Raw genomic sequence first — 22542 nt, 5'->3', positions numbered from 1 at the left:
TGAATTTTCTGAAGTTTTGACCAAGTTAAAATTGCGGATGTTCAGTAATTTTCTGAGATTTGACCTCTGAACCGACAGCAAAGCATGAACATAAATAGGGCTACTAGTAATTTGAGCTTGTAAGTGAGCATCGAGACAAGTCACTATGGTTAATAAAAACGATCTTCTAGATCATCCATCATCATCCATGGCTGAATGGCAAAACTTGATTCAATTCTGAGTCTTTGCTACTGTTTGTTTGGAGCCTGATTTTTAGAAAATATTTCTGAATTGGCTATAACTTTATTGCAAAATCTCCTTAGCTAGATTGTTTGTTGTTTGATGGATGATCTTGAGGAAACTCATATTGAAAATTATGTATCATAAGATTGATTTCATGTGATGTTACTAAGTTACAAGCAGAGCAAGTAAAACATGTTAAGTTTATAAACAGTCTGAAAACTGAATCGTTGCTAAATGGTGATCACAGAAACTAAACGCATTAAAGGCTTTGGAACCTTTGCAATGAATTGGTATTGTTGTAATACAAGTATGAAAATGACTGTTTAGCCACACATGTCTAAGTGTTTGTTCAATTCTACAGTAGATCATCAACAATGTTCTTTGCTCATTCCTTTTGTAGACAATATCTCAGTAAATGTTTGTTGCCAAAGCGACATGTACGTAAGTGTATATATTTACTAAGAGTAATATGCAGACAAAATCGTAAGTTAACACGCATACCAAATCATAACACTAACACGAAAGTAATCCTCACAGCGTTATACTAGTCATTACCTCCCCGAAAGTCAACAAAATATTTACATATTTGGAAATCATAAAGTAAATACCACAAATAAACAATGACAAAGATTATAAATAATTGTGTTTATATAACAGACTGATAATTTTAATATGTCAGTTTATGGCAAGTTTTATGAGAAGATCACATTCCTGAAAATTCTTTTGTTTTGGTGGGTTTTCAATTTGACAGGTTCATATTGAAATTTTTAATTAGTCAGAACTAAAATAGACATGACTCTGTCGGATGATAGCCAAACTTGGAAAACTATATGTTTATGTTTACCTTTACAAATGGACAGAATGGAGATATTGGAAACGAACAACTTGAGAGGTAAAAATACCTACTTGTTGTCCTTGTGACGTTGAAGAATGCAGTTCTAGAGCCTCTCTGTACAGATTGTGTTCCTTGACTAAGGACAACAGCTCTGCAAATCTTGTTGATCCTAGATAAATGATGATGATCGTTTTGATATATGTGCAAATTTTCACCCAGTCAGTAAATGTTATATAGAGATACAATCTACGCAATTAGGGGTTGTTATCAGAGTTCAAATCAAATAATAAGAAAGCTAAGGCGTGAAAAGAGATTGATGGGTGGTATACTTGAACTGACTTTGCTATTCAATTATGGTACTTCAATATGAAAGCCACTTGTATGTCATCTCAATGATTTTGCAAAAATATGTGAGTATAAACCGAAAATTTGCCAACTTTCTCGTAGTTTTCCAGGATCTCAAAAGCCTATCTAGGTTTTACTAGAATGGTGCCGACATTACAATGAACTTAGTTTGGTTTATGACTACTTTTACTATTAGTACTATTGCAAACAAAACATAAAATTCGTGTAATAAAACTTAACATGACCATTCTGGCCTTTTTTAGTATCAGTGTATCAGAAACAGTAAAAGTGGTCATAAGCGACGAGACATCCAGTTCAATTTCATTTTACTAAAATTTGTATACCCTAACAAAAACTCACAGAACAATATAAATTTAGCGATATTTATGCTTACTGAACAAAATTGAGTAAAATCTGCATATCAATGCTTTGAAGAAAAGAGAAATATATAAACATACTGCAGTGTACACCGGGAGGATGCCCTGCCGTAAGTTGTCCTTCTCTAATTGACCCGTCTCACAATCCCAAATGTATTTATTAGAAGAATTTTACAATTTGTGAACAAACTATCATTAACTTACACACAAAAAGTAGGTTTCAACAGATGAGCGATAAATAATCATGCGATCTGCAGGTATATGTATTCTTTCATATTTTTAGTTATGATGATATATATGATGTATAACCAACCTATGATGATATAAAACACATGTAGAATGTTCAATACCAAAACAGCAAAGTCAGAGGTGATTGTCACATATTCATGCATCATAATAGCCAGTGAGCAAGTGCAAACAATTTGGTACATTGGCCTCATACAGAAAGTATGTACAGAAAGTGAGCACTAAATATACTCTGCAAGTCAATGAACAGGGAAGTTGTGAATAATTAACTTATTCCTGCCATGTAAAACAATGAAATATTCATTTTGTAAGAAGATCATCAATCACAGAGTTATAGTTTGGAAAAGCAACAGGTTTTGGATACTAACGTCAACAAGGAGGTATTGCGCCGCATTTCCGACTTGCAACACTAGTATAAAACGTGACAATCCAGATTTTTGGGTGGAGCAAAGTCATTTGCACAATACAAAATGAAGCACAACTTACCCTTACCTCAAAACAAGTGATATGAAATAAAAATTTGTCTAATTACCACATTTGGCGATGTGAACAAGTGCTTTGGAGTACCGCTTTAGATGTCGATCAATGGTGTACCTCTGATAATTGGTCTCCAACTGCCGCACCTCATTCAAGAAGAGCAAATATTCTTTAGGATCCTAAAAAAATTGTGCAAGTTCTCTCTATCACCTGCTATGTGTTGACAAGGTTAATAGGTCTACAGCTGAATCAGACTCATGGCCAAAGTGTCTCCCTTCATCACTCAACTATTTACTTATGTCATTGACCATAATCCCCTCTTTGGCTACCAAAGCTGATAATTTTGATCTGAGTAAGTTCGAATGAAACAGGTATTAAACTGTAACAAGCACTATAGATGTGGACAAATCAATAATCCTTGAGAATTTTATGATGGAATATGCATAAGAATGGAGTATAGCAAAACTGCGGGGCTGCGACAGTTCTACTGACAGTTCGACCGACAGTTCTACTGACAGTTCTACCAGACAATGTAGTGCTTTGGGCTATTTGTCTTTCCGTTGCTAACCCACTAGATATCAGCAGTAGCCGTTAAAGCATTTGTTTACATTCGCAGCTGCATTAGGATTATTTGTCTGGACTACCAAAGAACATGCAGTCATAAAAAAGGTAAAAAGCACCACAAATATGTAAGGAATCTGTCAGAAGACACCCGCAATCTTGATTTTTTGCTTAAATTCATACCATAAATTGACTTACTCTACATTAGTGATGAAAAAGCAAAGTTTCTACCTACGTGACCAGATGGTATGATTGTATTAGAATGGTACCTGAACGATAGGAATAGCAATGATACACGTGACATACAAAGTGTACTAGGAAAATACTCAGCAAGCGTAAACAGCAACATATCCTACAATAGTGTCTGTAGGATATGACATAATTTAGATGGCACATCTACGATGTCTCATGTACTGAATGGTATCTGTAAAATACAACAATGTGCCAAAACGTCACTCACAAAGTGTAACACTTACAGGAACAACCTGTAAGATACTGTATAACATGTTTTGGAATTGTACCTACAGAATATGGATTGTACTGGAATGGGACCCAGATAAGGTAACATGATCTGTAATGGAATTTGTAAAATGTAGCATACATGTAGATTGGAAAAGCACCTGTAAGATGGGTCAATATTGGTACCAGTAAATTCTGAAACACTCCAAGTAGTACCTGTAAGAAGTGACATGTTCTAGAATGGTGTCTGTAAGATAGTAAACAGACTGCAATCTTTAAAACATGGCTTTCACATGCAGCTGAGAAAAGAGTAAACAACATTCCACTGTGATCTGTCACATGATGTTAGACTAATCATTTATTGATTTCATGATTTTAATTGGACGATGGATGTGAGCTCAAAACTGAACAGCGTATAACAGCTAGGGTCGTATGATGAGGTAGAATAATTGGTGGTTTGTAAGAAATGATACTCTAATGAAATTCTAAGATAATATTTGAGACGATCCTTAATTTATTTTCCATTAGAATTGGTTGCCTTAAATCACACAGTTAAAATTTCTCCTTAATAACAACACAATGATTGGAAAAGTTTTACATGAAAAGCTCTCCAACTTTTCCTGTAAACAGATTTGTTTTAAAATGTTAATAGAAGAAAAACTGGTTGCTAGGTGATTGAATGAGAGATTATGATATTGCGAAACACAAATGTTTTCACAAAGTTGAAAACTAAAAAGGAGGTACAAAGTGCAGACATAGAATGCTTTGAACAGTTTGTGTATAAAGCATGTATACAACAAACAACCTTTTGAGATTTTTCAGCCACCAGGAGAACCAAGTCAAAGTCGTACATTCCGAGGGCAACATCGAACAGCTCATTGATGTCGACTAGGTATGTCAGATACTTGAGAGCCTCTTCTGCCCGACTTCTCTCTAGAGAACCAAACAAGTGGGCCCATTTAATCAAGGCTTACTTCAACCCTCACATAACATAAATGACTTGCAAAGGAAATGGCTCAGTAGTCATGCAAACATAACTGACAAGATGATCTTACACAATCAATCATGGAAGAAAAACAAACACATCACATCAGTATTTACCGGAGCAACTTTGCTCTATGATTGACATCGATTGTAATGAGCTTGCGTTAGCCACATATGCATATTTCTTCGTGAGGCAACAATCAGCTTTAGCAAAATGACACCTAGATTTGGCATGATGTTAACCAAAAAGGAAGGACCTAAGAAGGCCCGAATGTTGCAATGTTAAAAAAAATGATTTCATAAGTTTGAGGAAAAGCCGGAGAAGAGCCATTACTTTAACCACTGTAAAAGGCATAGTGTTTAAACGCTATCAAATAGCCCATCATAAAACTTTTATTGAATATCATCAATATGCTCGTTACAGAATAACTGTCATATCAATAACCAAAGATGCTCGAACTCATAGAAACTAGTTAACAATTGTGTTCGCCTCTTTTATAACTACATACATGGGCCCAATATAAATTTGTGCTGTTGTATTTCTTGTTGCTCAGGGGATATGCATAAAATACTTGAATCAATTGCTGCTTAACATACCAGAAAGGGCTTTGATAATAGTGAGTGATGTTTCCAACTCAGGCTCAGTTTTACGGACATAGGCTGTCAGAATACAGAAGAGATACCTAAAGTATGAGAAAGCATGCATAACTTCAAATTTCGGCATTGTAATGTTAAGAATCTGTTCATATGTAATAGTACAATGTGCTTTAAGATTAAATTTCTAGACTGGATATAGCATTTTGGCAGAATAATGCCAAATAACTCTGCCTATTAACATGTCACATGACTGACTAGGCTATGTTCAATTATATCGATGTCGAGTGGATAAAAGAACAGCCAATGGTAGCACTCTTTATGAAATAAATCAAATACTTATGATGTCAAGCGATTAAGCTAATCCAATTCAACGTAATCTGAGATTAAAGGCCGTTAGAATCATTGTTTGGATTAAGTGAGAATATACAGGAGGTAATTCACCACCCTAACAACATTGAGCATCGGTCGGACAAATAGATAGCAACTTCATACATATGTGACTAGCGGTAAGTCCGGCAATGTCCGAGAATTCTTCATTCTCAATCAGATAGCCTGTAGGTGGGTGTTCAAGAGGCTGGTTCACAGGAACCAGAAAGGGTTTTTGAAACCAAATAATTTAGTGACCTGATGGAAGGTACGGAGCATATGCGTGTGAAGATGAAATTGACCAAAAAATGTAGAAATGCAGAGTTTATATGGACTAACAGACAGACACAATGAGAAAGTAGGACTTATTAACATAGATTTGATGTAATGCTTGTGTAACACTTCCACAAGTGACATAAAGTGATGATTTCAAAGTTTCACGTGAAAACGAAATAGAAACGAATTAAACCACGATCTATCATAGATCAAACACTGGTCAGCATCAGTCATACACACAAAATCCTACAAACAATTTCATGATGGCCGCTGAAATATAATTAAACGAGACCTGTATGGTGATATTATTGGCTAAGAAGTGACATAAAAACCCTAGTGTAAATCCTCCCTAATACCTGGTACTAGCACTGCAGGCCAACAGTAGATGAGGTGAAAATATAGATTAAATATTTATCATGAATCTTACTTGTCAAAGTCTATTGACTTGAGGGCCAATATCAGGCTATCACAAACCATATCAACTTTTGTGCGTGATTGGGTAGCTTGCTTCTCCCCTGTTCCTTGATCATAAAATGCTGTGTACATCGTTGATGTAACATCCTCCTCGCTAAAAATGACAACAGAAGCTTTTATAGCTGACATACAACATACTAAAAACAAACAGCCGACTCATGCCAAACATATCTATATAGAACATATTATTATATTATAATATGAATATTATATAGAATAACAAGTTTTAAAAAACACGAAGCATCAAAAATTGATGAGTTGAACAAAATCCTAATGATATCTTCGATGTAAATATTGGAATATCTAGAATTCTAAAAATTAAAGTTATAAAAATCAAAGAAACATGATGCAATATGCCAATTAGACGCACCAGCCACGTGTACGACAATAGAATTTTCTTAGGGTCATTGAAATACAAATTTATATATAGAAACTTTCCAATGATGCTGGATTGTTGTAACTCACCAAAGATCAGAAATGAACTGGTTAAGGTATGACACAGTCTCAACTTGCGATATGAACTTGTAGACATTATCGAGGAACAGCTTTCTATTGTGGTCACATATCAAGTTCATTTTAATTCTATGTCTGTGCATAAGCATAAACGCCTGCTTGTATTCCAGCCTGTAAATAGATAGCAGTGCAGACGTCTGATAAAAACTAAATGTTTAGATAAGGTAGTAACTCTCTTCGAACAATCATAGAAAGGTTAGTGAAGCTAAAATCAACCGTTTTAGCAAGTTTAGAAAGTAACTTTATGAGTGAACATATAAACATCTCATACACATAAATGTGTGCAAATACATTTATTTCTAAAACACCAGTTTATAATAGTTTTTTGACAGCTTTTCAAATTTTGTAAAGACAAGGAAAGTACAGATATATGATTTTCCTAACATATAAAGTGGTTTTAAATGATTGCTTCGAAATTTGCATGTGGTTGAACATTTATAACACTTGAAAGCCTATACATTGACAACATATGAAAATGATTGGCAGATCATCGTGAGATTTGAGACTAAAATCATGTATAACAAGCTGAACGAAATATTGTTGATGTGAGATAAACAGCGTAATCTTGTTAACTGCTAAAATGAAGACATCACTCAAGTGTTAAACTTGAGCATAACATATGACCTTGGAGTAACAAAATAAAATTGTGTATTTCAGGACCTAATTATTGAATTATTAGATAAGCATATGTTCTATAATTTTCCGATGTGTTCATAATATTGATGACTTACTAGTGTAAAGGGTTTATGCTATAAACATCCAAGTACTGATGTTTGACCAGTACCTGAGCGTTAGTCACTGATGACTAACCAGTATACGCACCCTAACAACTGATGGATCACAGATATATGTGAGCCAAGATACATGATATATGTGAGTAGATATACATGAGTAAAGATACAGGAGATATGTGAGTAGATATACATGAGTAAAGATACAGGAGATATGTGAGTAAATATACATGAGTAAAGATACATGAGATATGTGAGTAGATATACATGAGTAAAGATACATGAGATATGTGAGTAAATATACATGAGTAAAGATACAGGAGATATGTGAGTAAATATACATGAGTAAAGATACATGATATGTAAGTAGATATACACGAGTAAAGATACATGAGATATGTGAGTAGATATACATGAGTAAAGATACATGAGATATGTGAGTAGATATACATGTGTAAAGATACATGAGATAAGTGAGTAGATATACATGAGTAAAGATACATGAGATATGTGAGTAGATATACATGAGTAAAGATACATGAGATATGTGAGTAGATATACATGTGTAAAGATACATGATATATATGAGTAGATATACATGAGTAAAGATAAATGAGATATGTGAGTAGATATACATGAGTAAAGATACATGAGATATGTGAGTAGATATACATGTGTAAAGATACATGAGATAAGTGAGTAGATATACATGAGTAAAGATACATGAGATATGTGAGTAGATATACATGAGTAAAGATACATGAGATATGTGAGTAGATATACATGAGTAAAGATACATGATATGTGAGTAGATATACATGAGTAAAGATACATGAGATATGTGAGTAGATATACATGAGTAAAGATACATGAGATATGTGAGTAGATATATAAGTTGAGCGTAACTCAATGAGTATGACAACAACAAACATAGATACATGATTCAACCTACACAAGCACCGCTACATCGTACACTAATGTAATTACACATCTACATACATAACTACGAGAATAAATATAGCTATAACAAACTTATGGGTCACACTTAAGAGATATTTTAACTTTGATGAACAACTTCAGATCTATTAAGTATACATATGTACCATCTCTAAGAGCATCGCTAACTACGACCTCTCGACGACATTACAGCCGTTCTTATTTGACTTAGTCACCTATTATGGGCACTTTTAAATACTGCATATAATAGTGAGACAATCATCAATGATACCTGAGCCTAAAAGCTGGTTCACACCATATCGACGTATGATGTCATTGTCCCCTCGACCATTATTAGTTGACAATGTGCACCGTAAATTGATGGCTTCGCGAAAAGTCAGACAAGATTGCTCCTGTCAATCTTTTCCTATCATTCGCCGAGCTTCCCAACAGCCTGTACAATGTGTACCACTTCAGCAATGATGATTAGCCGGTTGCGAATCGCTTGATCTATATTATCTACAGTTGCTGCGGGACTAGTATTTCATCAATTCAGTGAATGCATTGGATAATGAGAATGCTATACCACTGACTATATGCTGATGTAAATGTAGATGGGTTTGGGATGGTGTGAACGAAGTTATCACAGGCAATAACCAAAGTTTTGTGAGATGAACGCTGACATATGACGATATAGCGTGAACCAGCCTTTAGAAAGTATGAATGAATAAACAGCAAATACAATAAAATAAACATTTTTGAAATGACTCTTAAAAGAATCGTATTCATGTCAGTATAAAAACTAAACTGAGAGCCACTAATCATGAAGAACAAGCATCAAATGAACTTAATTATTCTGCTATAAACAGCTTTGACTATGATTACTGTCGGACTTCAGTTATTGAACACAATTGGTTAAAGATAACTGTTTGAGTTGTAAATTTTTGTTGGACATCTGAAGCAAACATATCTCAAATTTTTCACTCAAACTCCGATATGCCTGAGATGTAAGATGTATGAAAATTGAGGTTGCACCCTGGAAAATGTCAACAAAACTCCATCAGATATTCTCAAAGCACTGATGGCCATAGCGTCACGCTATGTTTTCTACATGTAAGCAGTACAATTATTCCTTACTAAAGTTCTGAAAAAAGCCTTAGATCTTGTTCTTCAGAAATGCCATCTTACTGTTACAAATTCTTAATTAACACGAGTTTAGACATGGTTTTGTAAAACGCAAATCACAATAGAAAGTTCTTTGCAAACACCTACTTATTTATTTGCATCTAATGTATGTACCAAGATATTTTATATTTCATGATCAGAAATGTCTTTAGTTGCAGATGGCATAAAAGAATGTTTAAAAAATGTAGGAGAGGCAGCTCTAGTACATTCTCTTTGATGGTAAGTTATAGTTATTACAGATCTCTAATATTAAACTCAATTGAACATTGCATCGCTATCATATCATATAAGCTTTTATACCACAAACTTTGCTAATGCAGAAGTGTGGACCATCTGACCAGATTTTCATTTTTAGCTTATATCATAGCAATGCCTGTCCAACGGTGTCCTAGCCTATGTAATAGCAATACCTGTCCAACAGTGTCCTGATGGTAGAAAGAACTAAAGCTCTTGGGTGAATAACTTCTAAATTTCCCCTTGGCATTTGAAGGACAACTTTGGTGCCATCTGTGACACAAGTCACTATTCTGGACCCTCTTTCTACACGTCTAACAGTTTCATCAAAGATATGTGCCTTGCCATCTGTCAACTTGGTCGTGAGCTCTAGAAAAGACACCAACAAAGAATGTTTTAAATGTTGACATAGTTTTACATTAATCTAAATATAGCTCCATTTTGCCAAAGCTATAAACGACGGTAATTTGCAAAAACTTGCGATTCTGGTATCTAATATGGTAATGCAGCGCATCCAACGCTTGACACTGCCAACTACATTGTAACACGACAGTTGATGCCGGATATGAAGTTGAACGGTGCAAAAGCGAAGACTGGGTGGACATATACTAAGTTTTCATACAGCGATAGCCGACAAGCAGATCTTACTCCCATAAGGTGCTATAATAGAGCGATGGTTGTGTGATGCAAGACCTATGCACACGCACAAGTACGATAGCGTTGGTCGCTAAAGCCGTTTCCATTCGATAAAAGGTGGCGCATCGCACGAGTATTTCGATACAAAACAGAGACACTGAATCTTGAAAGGATGAGAGCGACACAGCTGTTTCAATGATGACATTGCAGCGGCATGATGGGGTTGTGTCACTTCACTATCACTATGTAGAAAATTAGTTATATACTATAACTGCTTCTAATTTTACCAAATACAAAATTAGTCCTCAAATATCTGGAACGAGCAGATATTTGGAGCGAGCAGATATCTGGAGCGAGCAGATATCTGGAGCGAGCAAATATCTGGAGCGAGCAGATATCTGTAGCCAGCAGATAACTGGAGCCAGCAGACATCTGGAGCTAGCAGATATCTGGAGACAGCAAATATCTGGAGCGAGCAGATATCAGGGAAAGTCAGCCAATATATAGCACATTACACTAGCTAGACTAGTTCTATATACAAGTAGAATAAAATACGCTTACAATAAATAAGACAACATGGCAGACACATGATAAAATCAGGGTATGCAAAAGCTGTGTGTGTTCAAAACATTTTCCGCTGGTTAGTTTACGATACTAAAAAATGGAATATTTTAAGTTTAAACCAAGCAAAGAAAACACTTGCTGCAATTACAAGCAACAAGAAGGTGAACTGAAAACAACTTAAGTAGTATGAGTCAATGGCTAAAGGGCAATTTGTTTATTACAGATGCTCATCTCAATTTATAAAACTTTAGCGCTTGGTGAATGTACAGGTAATGCTAAATAATACTAATACGTAGCGAGGTAATATTGTGTAACTTGCACCGGCCAAATTAATTCAATGATATTGTCCACAAATCTGTTTTCTTTGTATAGTGCCAAGACCTGAGTCAGAAGGAGAGCAGCTGAATTTTTACTGCGTAGTGAACAATAGGTAAAGCTGTTTCAAAGCGATAGTGAGATGGATTGGATGTTATCTTGAAGCGCTGAGGCAATAAAAATTATTAGAATAGGTTAGAAACTTTATTGAGAATTAAAACGAAAAGTTACATACGACTGCAACGCATTAGGTTCTTGGGATTGCTCAACATCTTCATGCCCACTTATTAATATCTACATGTAAATATCGAATATGCAGAACCGCTGTACTAGCTTCATTCAGTGTCTAACTTATTAGTTTAAAAATATAATGAGCGTGCTTAAATATAGAAATAAAGTACGTCAAACATAGAGATGCATAGTTTTTTTATGAAATTAGCATTCATTGCATTCAAATATGACTAATCCTCAACGCAGTAATTGAATAAAATTACAATACAGGACACAGCAAAACTAGTCATAGAAGAGAGCGACTCTACACTTAAACAAGCAACCAAAATCATTTATTTCTTTTAAAGATGGCTCGATGTTTATGAGAGTAAATAGGTTTAAATTTTTTGTTCAAGACACATGTTTGCTGTGCTATTTGTTTTCCATGTTTGTTAGCTAAATTATGTAACTTATCAAGACGACTATAAGACTTACAAAAAACCATGTCTTCATAGAATTCTGCAATGCGAAATTAGAATTTTTTTATAACAACCAGTACCCTGGCGGTCTAGCGAGCCACGAAGGATTGTCAGGTGCAATGACTATGCGTATGACTTATCTGACACCCCAGTGGGCAGTCGATCGGCGCAATTGTCAGAGCGTAGGTCTATCATGCTGAAAGTCGCGCGTTCGAATCTCGTACGACGCAATCCTTTTCCCCAACGTCCACCCGCGCCTCGCACAGATGGACAGACGTACAAAACACATATTGGTTTTGTAAAATTATTAGTTTAATACTTATTCTATGCATGAGTTTTTTGTAAGAGCCAACCGTGTGTATTAACTTTTGTTCCTGCGGCTCATGGGCGTATCAGCAGAATACCTGTAAACCAATTTTAACGTAACCTACTAACATCTATGACAAGGTATAAAACACAAGGACCTAGACAAAAATGGTGACCATTCAATTCTTCAAAGTTGAGAACAAAATATTTACTGAGTTGGGGCAAGATTTTCATTAATATAATCATGTAATTCATCTACAATAGGTGAAGTATGACTCACTGTCGAGAGATGTATTTCTGCTGAGACAGCGAATTGTGTGGTTATGAGAGGTGAAGAGCAAGAAACGGTCATGCACTGCAAATGACGTGCAGTTGGTAGCAATCTCTAACGTGTTGATGAAGAGGCGGTAGCGCAGGGACAGGCCGACCACTGCCTCCTAGAAGAAAAGATTGATGACAAGGGATTGACGAAAACTATACATATTATGTAAATTGTCAAGACTATTTATTATATTGTCTTCCTATAAGTCTGCATAGACACGCATTTTAGGGCAATTGAAATATTTTTAAACAAGAATTCCACATCATTTACATTCTACATCCCCACCCTTCAAGACTGTTTATTGAGAATGCCACATTAGTCTAAAACAATTAATAACGTCACCAACTCTTACAATGTTGGCACATATGAGGACAAAATTGCGTCCTCGCAAGACACACAACAAGTTTAATAGAATCAACAATAATAGCTGCAAAATTTAAACTTGTAATATTTGTCTGATGGAGAGACTGTGTAAAAACATCCTTGAGTGATTTTACTATCATATTTGTGAAAAACATATTTCTGGTGGGGCCAAATGAAATCATGATATGGGTTGAACCAATTACAATGATTTGTGTGTTTAGCTTTAAGTTTACAAGTATGGCGAACATGACGACATAGCCATTAACCAATTGCCGAAGTTTATCCAAGCAGTAAGATAGACGTGACCAGTAGTGGCAGTGATATCATTCCGGCGAGCTCTAAGTAGGTAGGTAACTGGCTAGCAAAACGCGCTTAAGGGATGTGGCAAGAATCGCAAGTGCTTGCTTTTTATTAGGTGACGTCAATAATGACAGGCGATGTGTCAACCGTGCAGTGGTATGGAAAGACACGCTACGACTTGATTTCCTGAATAAATGTAATGGATTAATTAAAATTGCAACTAACAGCTGCTCGCCTAAACATTTGGCACCTCTTAACAGACAACGAAAAGTAATAATACATTTTAGTGTTGAACAAATAAGTTGTTGGTATATTTGAACATCACTAATAACTTCCTTGAGAAGGCGATGATATCAGAAAACCCATTGGATGACATCGCTAAACAAAAACCACATATGGAGAGGAATCAGGGTTGTCGTTCTTCATATGTAACCCTTGCATCCTGGTGAAATAGTGAATCGACTGAATTTCCCAATCTTGTCAAGCTTTAATCACACACATATTCATCACAGAGTTGACTTAAAATAGCGCTGAGGCTTTACTTACTGCTCGGTAATTGTTAGTTAAGTTTTCTTGACTTGCTAATGTTAACTTGCGGAACAAAAGCTTGTTTAGCTACATTTCCACGAGCTAACGTGACCGACTGACTCAAACTACTCAAAGGAATCTAACATATAGGCCTATTACATGACACAGCATTTATAGTAGAGCTGGCGATCAAGGAGCTAAACAGCTGAAGTAAATGAAAAATCTCTTATTAAACCTGACAAAAAATAACTATATTTTTAGAATAAAATCAGAAAAGAAAATGGTTTAAACAATGTATTTCACATGCTTCAAGATATGCTATGAAATATTTTAATAGCAAGGTCAATGTAGCCAAAACAGAGGAAAATGCTCTGGTAATTGGGTGAACTAAACAAGGCGATGTAGCAGAAATGCTAGGAATAGTACAGAATGACAATTTGTTGTTCTATTGACCTTCATGTGATGATACAAGTTGAGTATATTAGTTGATACTGACTTAAATTGAGCTATATTAGTTGATACTGACCTATATTGAGCTATACTAGTTGATACTGACCTATATTGAGCTATATTAGTTGATACTGACCTATATTGAGCTATATTAGTTGATACTGACTTATATTGAGCTATATTAGTTGATACTGACTTATATTGAGCTATATTAGTTGATACTGACTTATATTGAGCTATATTAGTTGATACTGACTTATTTTGAGCTATATTAGTTGATACTGACCTATATTGAGCTATATTAGTTGATACCGACCTATATTAGTTGATACTGGCCTATGCTGGGCTACCCATATTAGCTGATAAAAAATGTTCATGACTGAATATTAAATAGTAAAGTTTGCCTAAAGCAATGTCATGGACCACATTAAATAAACCTAATTTGATATTGTTGTTTTCAGTTGACAAGCGAAAGCTAATTCAAAGAGGCTATCTGACAGTGAGTCCCATACCAGTGGTTAGAGGGCATAAGAAGTAGCATGCATCACTGTTATTATTAATGCACAAAACCAGTGCATTGGAATATTTCCGGCCGATACCAAAAGCATTATGTCCCGCACAACAAAACTGTGAGGCTGGTAACATAATGCAAAAAGATTGCACCAACCTTTCCAGCAAAGGTACAGACTTGCATTTGATTACAGAGAACAGGAAAGACAAGAGGTGAGCCGCCAGATGAGAATGGCTTGTAATCTGAAATGTGACAATGCATATGGTTAAAACTACAAAACTGTATCAACAACAAGACGGTTTTTAGGACACAAGCGAATAAAAAATTCAGTGATTTCTGTGTTTGCCTCTGAGAATTTTCAAAGGGTTTATGACCAACCATGAATATACCTGCAGTAAAAACATTTCTACTTGAGTTGTATTTGAATAGCAAGATATTTTAGAAGAGATGATATAGTAACACATTTCCTTAAAACACAACAATAATAGACCACCATAGAAGATTTAGATAAACTAAAAGAGTTACACACTCTTGATATTGTTAATTTTGTAAAATTTACAGCAGCTACATGTACCAATATTATCTCCTAAAATTTAGTTATAGCCTTTGCCTTATTTATTTGTAAAGTGTTGAGCAGTAACCGACTGAGCCGAATATACTAACACACGGCATAGTTTAATCATAATAGTTTTATAGACCGATAAGAGATCAATGAATGCATTTAAACTCAAATTGTCAGTTTACAAAAACATACCTTTTCAATGAAGGAATTGCTCCCCTTTCATACCTCAGTTACTATTTATGGAATAGATGTATTTATACAAGACTGGTTTAGACAAGGAAAAATGTTTAATTTTCCTGCTGGTGGAAGCCTTGTAAAGAATTTCGCTTCAACACCACAGCCTGGTGAATACGAATGCATAAAACTGCCATTAGCTAAAGATGATAAAAAAGAACAAGTGAACCTCTATAGTTAACCATTCATTTCTATACATGAACTGTGGAGAATAATGAATAAAAACCCTTTAAACATAGGTAAAACAACTCCAATGCAACAACAGTTTTGAACACAGATATTCAAATATGGATGTTAATTTTGGATAGCCCTCAAATTTTAGTCTGATATTAGTTAGAAACGAAAAACTGCGACACAAAAGTGCAACACAATTTGCCCTCACAAAACCATCTAAGCATGGTCTCTTATTCAAAGATAACAAAATTTATGAGTTGATGTACTTCGTTTCAGACGCTGGTCTCCAAGTCAGACTAACACAAAGGGCCAGAGAAACTGCAGTAGTGCGCAGTCTTTACCAAGATAAGGCTTTGGTTTGAGCCTTCAGCAATGACTAAGTAAATTGTAACAAAAAGGTTTCTCATAAAAACACAAATTACACAATTACTGTACAAATTGGCAGTAAGAAGTTGAGTACAAAGCTTTCCAATTTGAGCACAGTATGGGAGAACAAAGTAAGAAACTGTGCATAAACAGTGATTGACAAAAAGGTAACAAATGAAATATAAAAGCCAGGTGATATGACAAATGGGTTTGGTTAGCCTAAACCTACATATCCTACATATTCATTCATAATAACAATAACACTTATCTTAGCCAACCCAAATTGTGGTAACGGATGCTTAGGCGTTAAATTTTTGTTATTACATAACAAACAACAAAGTAGCACCGGCTCATGATCTAACAACTCCTATTGGTCACAAACAATGCTAATTCACTGCCTATGCGGCTGCATAATGAGATTAAAGTCTTTTGTTTACAAAAGATAATCACTAAAAAGCAATTAGTCTAGAGTTATATTCACCATTATTCCTGTAAAGCCAGACCGACCCATCTTTATATTGCAGGAGCAGCTTATTATCACCACTGCACACTGCCTTTACCCTACCTACTTTTTGCTCTTTTCTACAAAACATGAGGAGGCACCCGAGATGAACAAGCAACTACAGATTTTACGAGATAGTCAAACATAGCAGCCATTTTAAAAAATGGGTCAAGTATAGATCCAGATCAACATAGATGAAGGGAAGTTGTGGGGTACGCTAGCACTGCGTCCAACCTTATCCCAATATTCTATTAATAGCAGTATAATATGCGTCGTCGAGTGAAAAACTCAATGCAAACAAGCCACGAAAGAAGAAAGCACATAGGCCTATCATAAATCAAACAATGAAGTCACCAAGCATAATGCATGTATGCAGTCTAACAAGCTCTACCTCTATGGCCAATTACTAAGGTAAAATTGCCAACTTCACGCGTTGCTTATGTGATTCCTTGACATGATAATGGCATGATGGCGGAGGAGACCATTTGAGCAACTCCTATCCAAAAGACAGGACGTTGTTTTATGATAGAAAGAGGGATCAGCAGGAGATAAGAAATACCTACACAATCTCAAGAGCTTTGGAAGAGCTAGAGAGACGAAAGACAATGAGCACATCGGAAGAGTCTCTGGTACAGACCATACAGACGTCTCTGGATAACCAGCAGAGGTGACGCAACGACACTGCTGCTTCCTGCACACTCGCTGGCCTACATAATAAACAACATGTTTACAAAACTTGCATAGCTCTGTGCCATAAATCATGAGAGCAATTGACGCTGTTCTGAACTGAACATCCTGGCTGCGTGATGAAACTATAGAGTAAGCGGTTATACAACCGGGTGTCATCAACCAGCTGTTAACACTGAAACAGTTTTCTTAATTTGGGCGCTAAATTGTACGACGCTATAGCGCTGGTGACATCACTGTGCCACGACTCAGCAGGCTCTATAAATCATCTTTATTAGCCTGAATGTCTCAATACTTCGATTAAGCAGTTATTGCTTGCAATTAGTGACAAAAGCAAAAAATACAGGAAATGGTGATCGTCTATAAACACACTGCTGATCTCCCTATACATCTATAAATATTAGTGTAACTAGTGCAAACTAAACTTCTCACAAAAATAGCAATATTTTTGAACATTATTTTAACAACCTACATTTCAAAAAATGTTTGAATAGAAAGGAAAAGATAAACAGTTGAGGACTGTAACTGTGAAGAAGCAGATATTTGCATTGAAATCTACTATCCTTTCTAGAGAAACCACCCCAAGCTCTAACCGTAGTCATGTGACCAACTGGGAAATGAGCGCGAGTAACGCAAGCCACAGCGCAGTTTGCGAAAGCACTCTATGCCATCTGGACAGCTCTGTCTAAGAGCACTGCCAGTGGGCCACTACACTAGAAAACAAAAATGGACCATACCGCCGCTGGTCGGTTAATAGATCAATGGGTCGATGATCGCTCGCCATTTTTATTTATGAGCTTAAATGAAAAGGTTGACTTTTTGTTTGCAAAAGGAAACAGCGCAAACGGTGACATGACGTTATTACAACAGCAAACAACTTGGTGCATGACATTCATAATCAGAATAGCTCATGTTCATCATAAAGCCGAAATTTTTAGAAGTTCTTGAATGTGAGATCTTTTCATTTAATTGGCCAGCAAGGAAGATGCTGGCTGGCAGAGACTAGAGTGTACCTTGTAGTAATAGTACATACACATTTTATTTAGGTTGAAATAGAAATACAACTAGATAAGATGCCTCACTCACAGCGAGTAGTTAGTCACGCACTGCGGAAGATTACACCTCACGCTAAACCCGGTGCCCCCGGCACCCTTGAGCCTCAGTCCTTCCAACAGCTTGTCTGAGCAGCCTGTCAAAACATGCGATGTATGCATAGATGTATGCATAGATGTGAGTATAGTGAGTCATAGAGATTTAAGGGCTCGCTTCAGCAAAAAACAGCAGACCATGTGCTAGTAATTTCATTGTGTGTCTATTGTTTATGATAGGAATAATCTACAGATTCACCAAAATAATTTGGAACAAAAAAACATTAAACTGATAGATCTTATGTAGTTTGGTAAGTTTTATGACTAGACACCGATTACACTTTGGAGTTATGTTTTTCCAAGGAGACTAAACATTAAATTTAACTACAAAGATGATGCAATACTAAGAAGGGATGCGCTTAAAAAACCCACAACAAAATGCCTTCTCATTTATTGCATTAAAAAACTGTGACACTAACGAGAACTATCCAAAAAACCTTTCACTCCATCCATGATATAAAAACATCAACGAGCAATACGAAGGTAGTGTTACTATACCATGTACATATAAAGAATGAAGCATACATGTATATCAATATCCCGACATGTATACAACATATATGTAACAGAAGCACAGATACATCGCCTATACCCCGACCATATTATGATAGAACTAACTCTGCTCAAAACTGATGCTACCATACAGCTGATGCTTAACTGAAATGCTTACAAATTTCAAGGTTGGCCACACAATAACCTCTAAATAGCATTCCAAGCGTGCTTTTTCACTAGTTTCTCTGGAATGTTTTACTCAATCTTTTTAATTTCTTTTTTGATCTACTGCCAGAACTTACTCCTATTTTTAACCATGTTTATTATTTACCGCCGCCATAAGAGTCTTAGTAGTTAGTACGGACATGACTCAATAGAATCAACTAATTGCAATCGTTTTCCAGCTATAATTACAAAAAAGCTGGCTTACTTGAAATAAGTATAAAAAAACTACAACGAAACATAAAAAATTCAATTGTTTTTCCAATGGCAAAGGTACGTATTGTAAAAAATGGGCAGGAGTTGCTACAGACTGACGGTTAAACAAATGAGGGAATGAGTAGAAGACATTAGCAAACAGCTGTTCACCTTCGCCTGCTGGAAACTCATACACCAGCAAGTCTCCTCTCATCAGCAAGATGGCCAGCTGGTTGTAGGAGAAGGAGATGCAAGCCACACAGGAGGACAACTCGATAGAGTAGGCGCACATGGGAGGAGGCACGACCATTGAAGAGAAGGGAGTCACATAAAGTTTATCTGCAAACCGGAAGATTATAGTGAATGACTCGTTTATCTAAGAAATGGTTAAAGAGGTCATAGCTACGCCAGAAATGACAGAAATAGAGGATTAACCATAAGCTTGCGCATAGACGAAGAGTCATAATATGTGTTCAAGCGTACAGTCACTGGTTATATTTGTCAAAACATGCCTTCCGTTAGGCTTCCTCAATGTTGATTGATTGTATATGAGCAAAGTTGAAATAAGAAAAATAGTTCCTAGTGCATGGATGAATAATACCAACAAACCCTAGTGATTGCTGATCTGGTTGGAGCCTAGCACGATTGTTACTTGTGGTACAAATCATGTCGGGACTAGCATGCGGGTCTCTAAAAACACTGCCACTCACCCTATCTTACTGGTCATGCCTTATATAACTAATGGTACAAAGTTAATGTGTTGTTTATATAACTACAGGTGTTAAGCAAATTAGTTTTATAACTTACAAGCAATGTGATTGGTTAAAGACATCTGTCTAAAATATTCTGTTCTCTATCCGTTAAGGCCTAAAGAAATAGGTCAACTACAGGATTACATCGCATACTCACTGCCATCTATAACAACAGTCTCATGGTGTGAGCCAGTCTGAGAGTTGCTGGTCGTAGTCCAGTTAATGTAGTACTTGCTGAGCGCACCATTTGCGCAGAGTATATATAATATGGAGGCATCGAGAATGTCCCACATCACATAAACTGGAAGCTCTTCTGTCTCTGTAAACTCAAGGCTCTGTTTCAGGTACCAGTGATAGTTGCTCATCGTCCAGAGTTGCACTGAAGTACAGCGATACACTAAAATTCTGAGTTGAAGGACACCACAGACAACATAACTTTGGGTGATTTAAGCAGAAACAAATATAAATCATAAACAAGAAAAAAACTACTGATTTTCAATGATCAAATTAGTTTTTCCCAAGTGGTGAGAGGATATCCTGAATTGAACATTTTTGGCTGAATTGAGCAAATCACCAAAAAAACTCATATCAAACATCTAAAGCAAAAGTTAAAACTTAGTGATAAGGAGAAATCTAACACCTGCGTACCGTAGGATTTTGGAGTGCTCATGTTTTCCATCCACACACACAGGATGTTAGACTCATTGTTCCAGGAGACCTCCCTGACCTGTGACAGAATTGTATAAAACAACAAATAGATAAGCATGCCGATGGTGTGAATAAATCACTTTTTTGCAGCATCATACAGATGTCAAGAATTTAATGTCAATGCTGCAGCCTTAGGGATGAATGATCAAGTTAATTTACAAGAACTGAAGGAAGAGGCTTTAGCATATCCTCATGAGATGAGTGCCAACAAACCCTACCTATCTCAAAAATAACAGATGCTATCTGTCACTCAGCAAAAACCTTCTATATGGTAAGCGGACAACTTTCACAAACAAATAACACTTTGTATTATGTGTAAATGCTACTACTATGCAGCTTGATAGCGATGTGGCTTCTTACAACTTTTAAAATTAACATTACTACTTTTTAGTACACAAAACCTTTTCCATGTCTCCAATCTTACAAATTGTGAGTAACGATTTACAGTACTCTTCAAAAGCATGACTAAATCAAAATGTTTACAAATGCAATAAATGGGCTTGGTTAAAACCATTTCTCTGATTGATTTTTTTAGACCAAGGTAGACTGGGTATTGCTAAGAGCAATGATATACAGCCCCCCAAGGATAGGCGACGGGCATCATATGGGCGAGGTTTAATGATCGAGCTCTGTTGGGATGAACCCGAACACGGCACCCTAACACGGCACCCGAACAAACAAATATGCTGAATAAAGCCCCCTGTAAATTTACAAATATTATGAACTATAGTGGTTATTTTACTGATCTGTTGAATTCATTTTGTTGTCAAATAAATATAGTATCCCAATATCGTCACCGTTATGATCAGCCAGTTGCCATTCACAAGCATTCGTGATATTAATAGTCACAATCGTAAAATAGCCCAAATTCGGTTTTATATTTAGATTTTAAGTATGAAAACTACACTGCACAGCTTTGCCTTCTGTCCCATCTTATTGGCCAGGTAAAACAATGTGACAACGATGAAAGACTTTGTCATTTTATATTAGGGGTGGCAAAATATTAATCAAAAACTAGGAAAAAATGGCCGTTGTTCGGGTAATTTTGGGTAAATTATATTCAATTTTAAGCATATACAACGACCTTTACCAATTTTAAAATTAGCAAAAGTAGGTAATTTGAAATGTTTTATTTTGCATGGATCCATTATTTTGGTTAGGTATTACCCCTACATTGTAGAAATTCAAGGTTTGCTATCGTGAACCGCGGGGTCTACTGACTTAGCCTTGAATGAGCTAATGAAACGATAACAGCGAGTCATGTTTTCCAAAACCTAACAAGGCAACGCGACCGCCCCGCGAGAGTTGTGTTAGCTCCGAAACCCAGGCTAGCACAATCCTAACAGAGAACGATCATTAAACCCCACCCATTTGATAGCGGTCACCTATCCTTGGGGGGCTGTATATCATTGCTAAGAGTAATGCTTATGTCAAAGTTCTCTTCGACAAAACAACTTCATGAATAAATAGCCACGAAGATAAAGCAAAATTTCATCGGAGTACTCAGATCTCCAAGAGACGTCTATATCTGGAACAGGCCAGTCCCGAATTTTCACCCTACTATCTGTAGTTGAATTTTAGTACTCATCTGGTGAAACTATATTAATCACATTGAACTAGAAAAGAACTGAGCAATTGTTATGGTTATGTATAAAATGTCAGAGAATTCTCTTACCCTTTATAAGATTTGCCATGAAC

At 36.0% G+C, this 22542-nt stretch overlaps 1 protein-coding gene across 1 annotated transcript in view; it reads right to left on the bottom strand.

Moving 5' to 3' along the window:
* LOC137389756 (putative elongator complex protein 1) overlaps positions 1-22542 on the bottom strand; it is a 73186-nt gene that overhangs the window by 38821 nt on the left and 11823 nt on the right. Inside the window, exons 7-21 of the mRNA XM_068075844.1 lie at positions 20785-20863; positions 20294-20515; positions 19556-19723; positions 18414-18516; positions 17204-17347; positions 16620-16720; positions 14959-15044; positions 12609-12765; positions 9995-10187; positions 6685-6843; positions 6173-6313; positions 5104-5189; positions 4328-4455; positions 2558-2681; positions 1129-1226 (exon numbers count right to left, since the gene is read on the bottom strand). Of these exons, the coding sequence (XP_067931945.1) occupies positions 1129-1226; positions 2558-2681; positions 4328-4455; positions 5104-5189; positions 6173-6313; positions 6685-6843; positions 9995-10187; positions 12609-12765; positions 14959-15044; positions 16620-16720; positions 17204-17347; positions 18414-18516; positions 19556-19723; positions 20294-20515; positions 20785-20863 (1989 nt within the window). The remainder of the gene's footprint in view (positions 1-1128; positions 1227-2557; positions 2682-4327; positions 4456-5103; positions 5190-6172; positions 6314-6684; positions 6844-9994; positions 10188-12608; positions 12766-14958; positions 15045-16619; positions 16721-17203; positions 17348-18413; positions 18517-19555; positions 19724-20293; positions 20516-20784; positions 20864-22542) is intronic.

This window comes from Watersipora subatra, chromosome 3 (genome assembly GCF_963576615.1).
Source record: "Watersipora subatra chromosome 3, tzWatSuba1.1, whole genome shotgun sequence".
NCBI classification, from domain to species: Eukaryota; Metazoa; Bryozoa; class Gymnolaemata; order Cheilostomatida; family Watersiporidae; genus Watersipora; species Watersipora subatra.
Note: the sequence above shows the minus strand (reverse complement) of the source record. Positions and strands in the feature narration are given on the sequence as shown.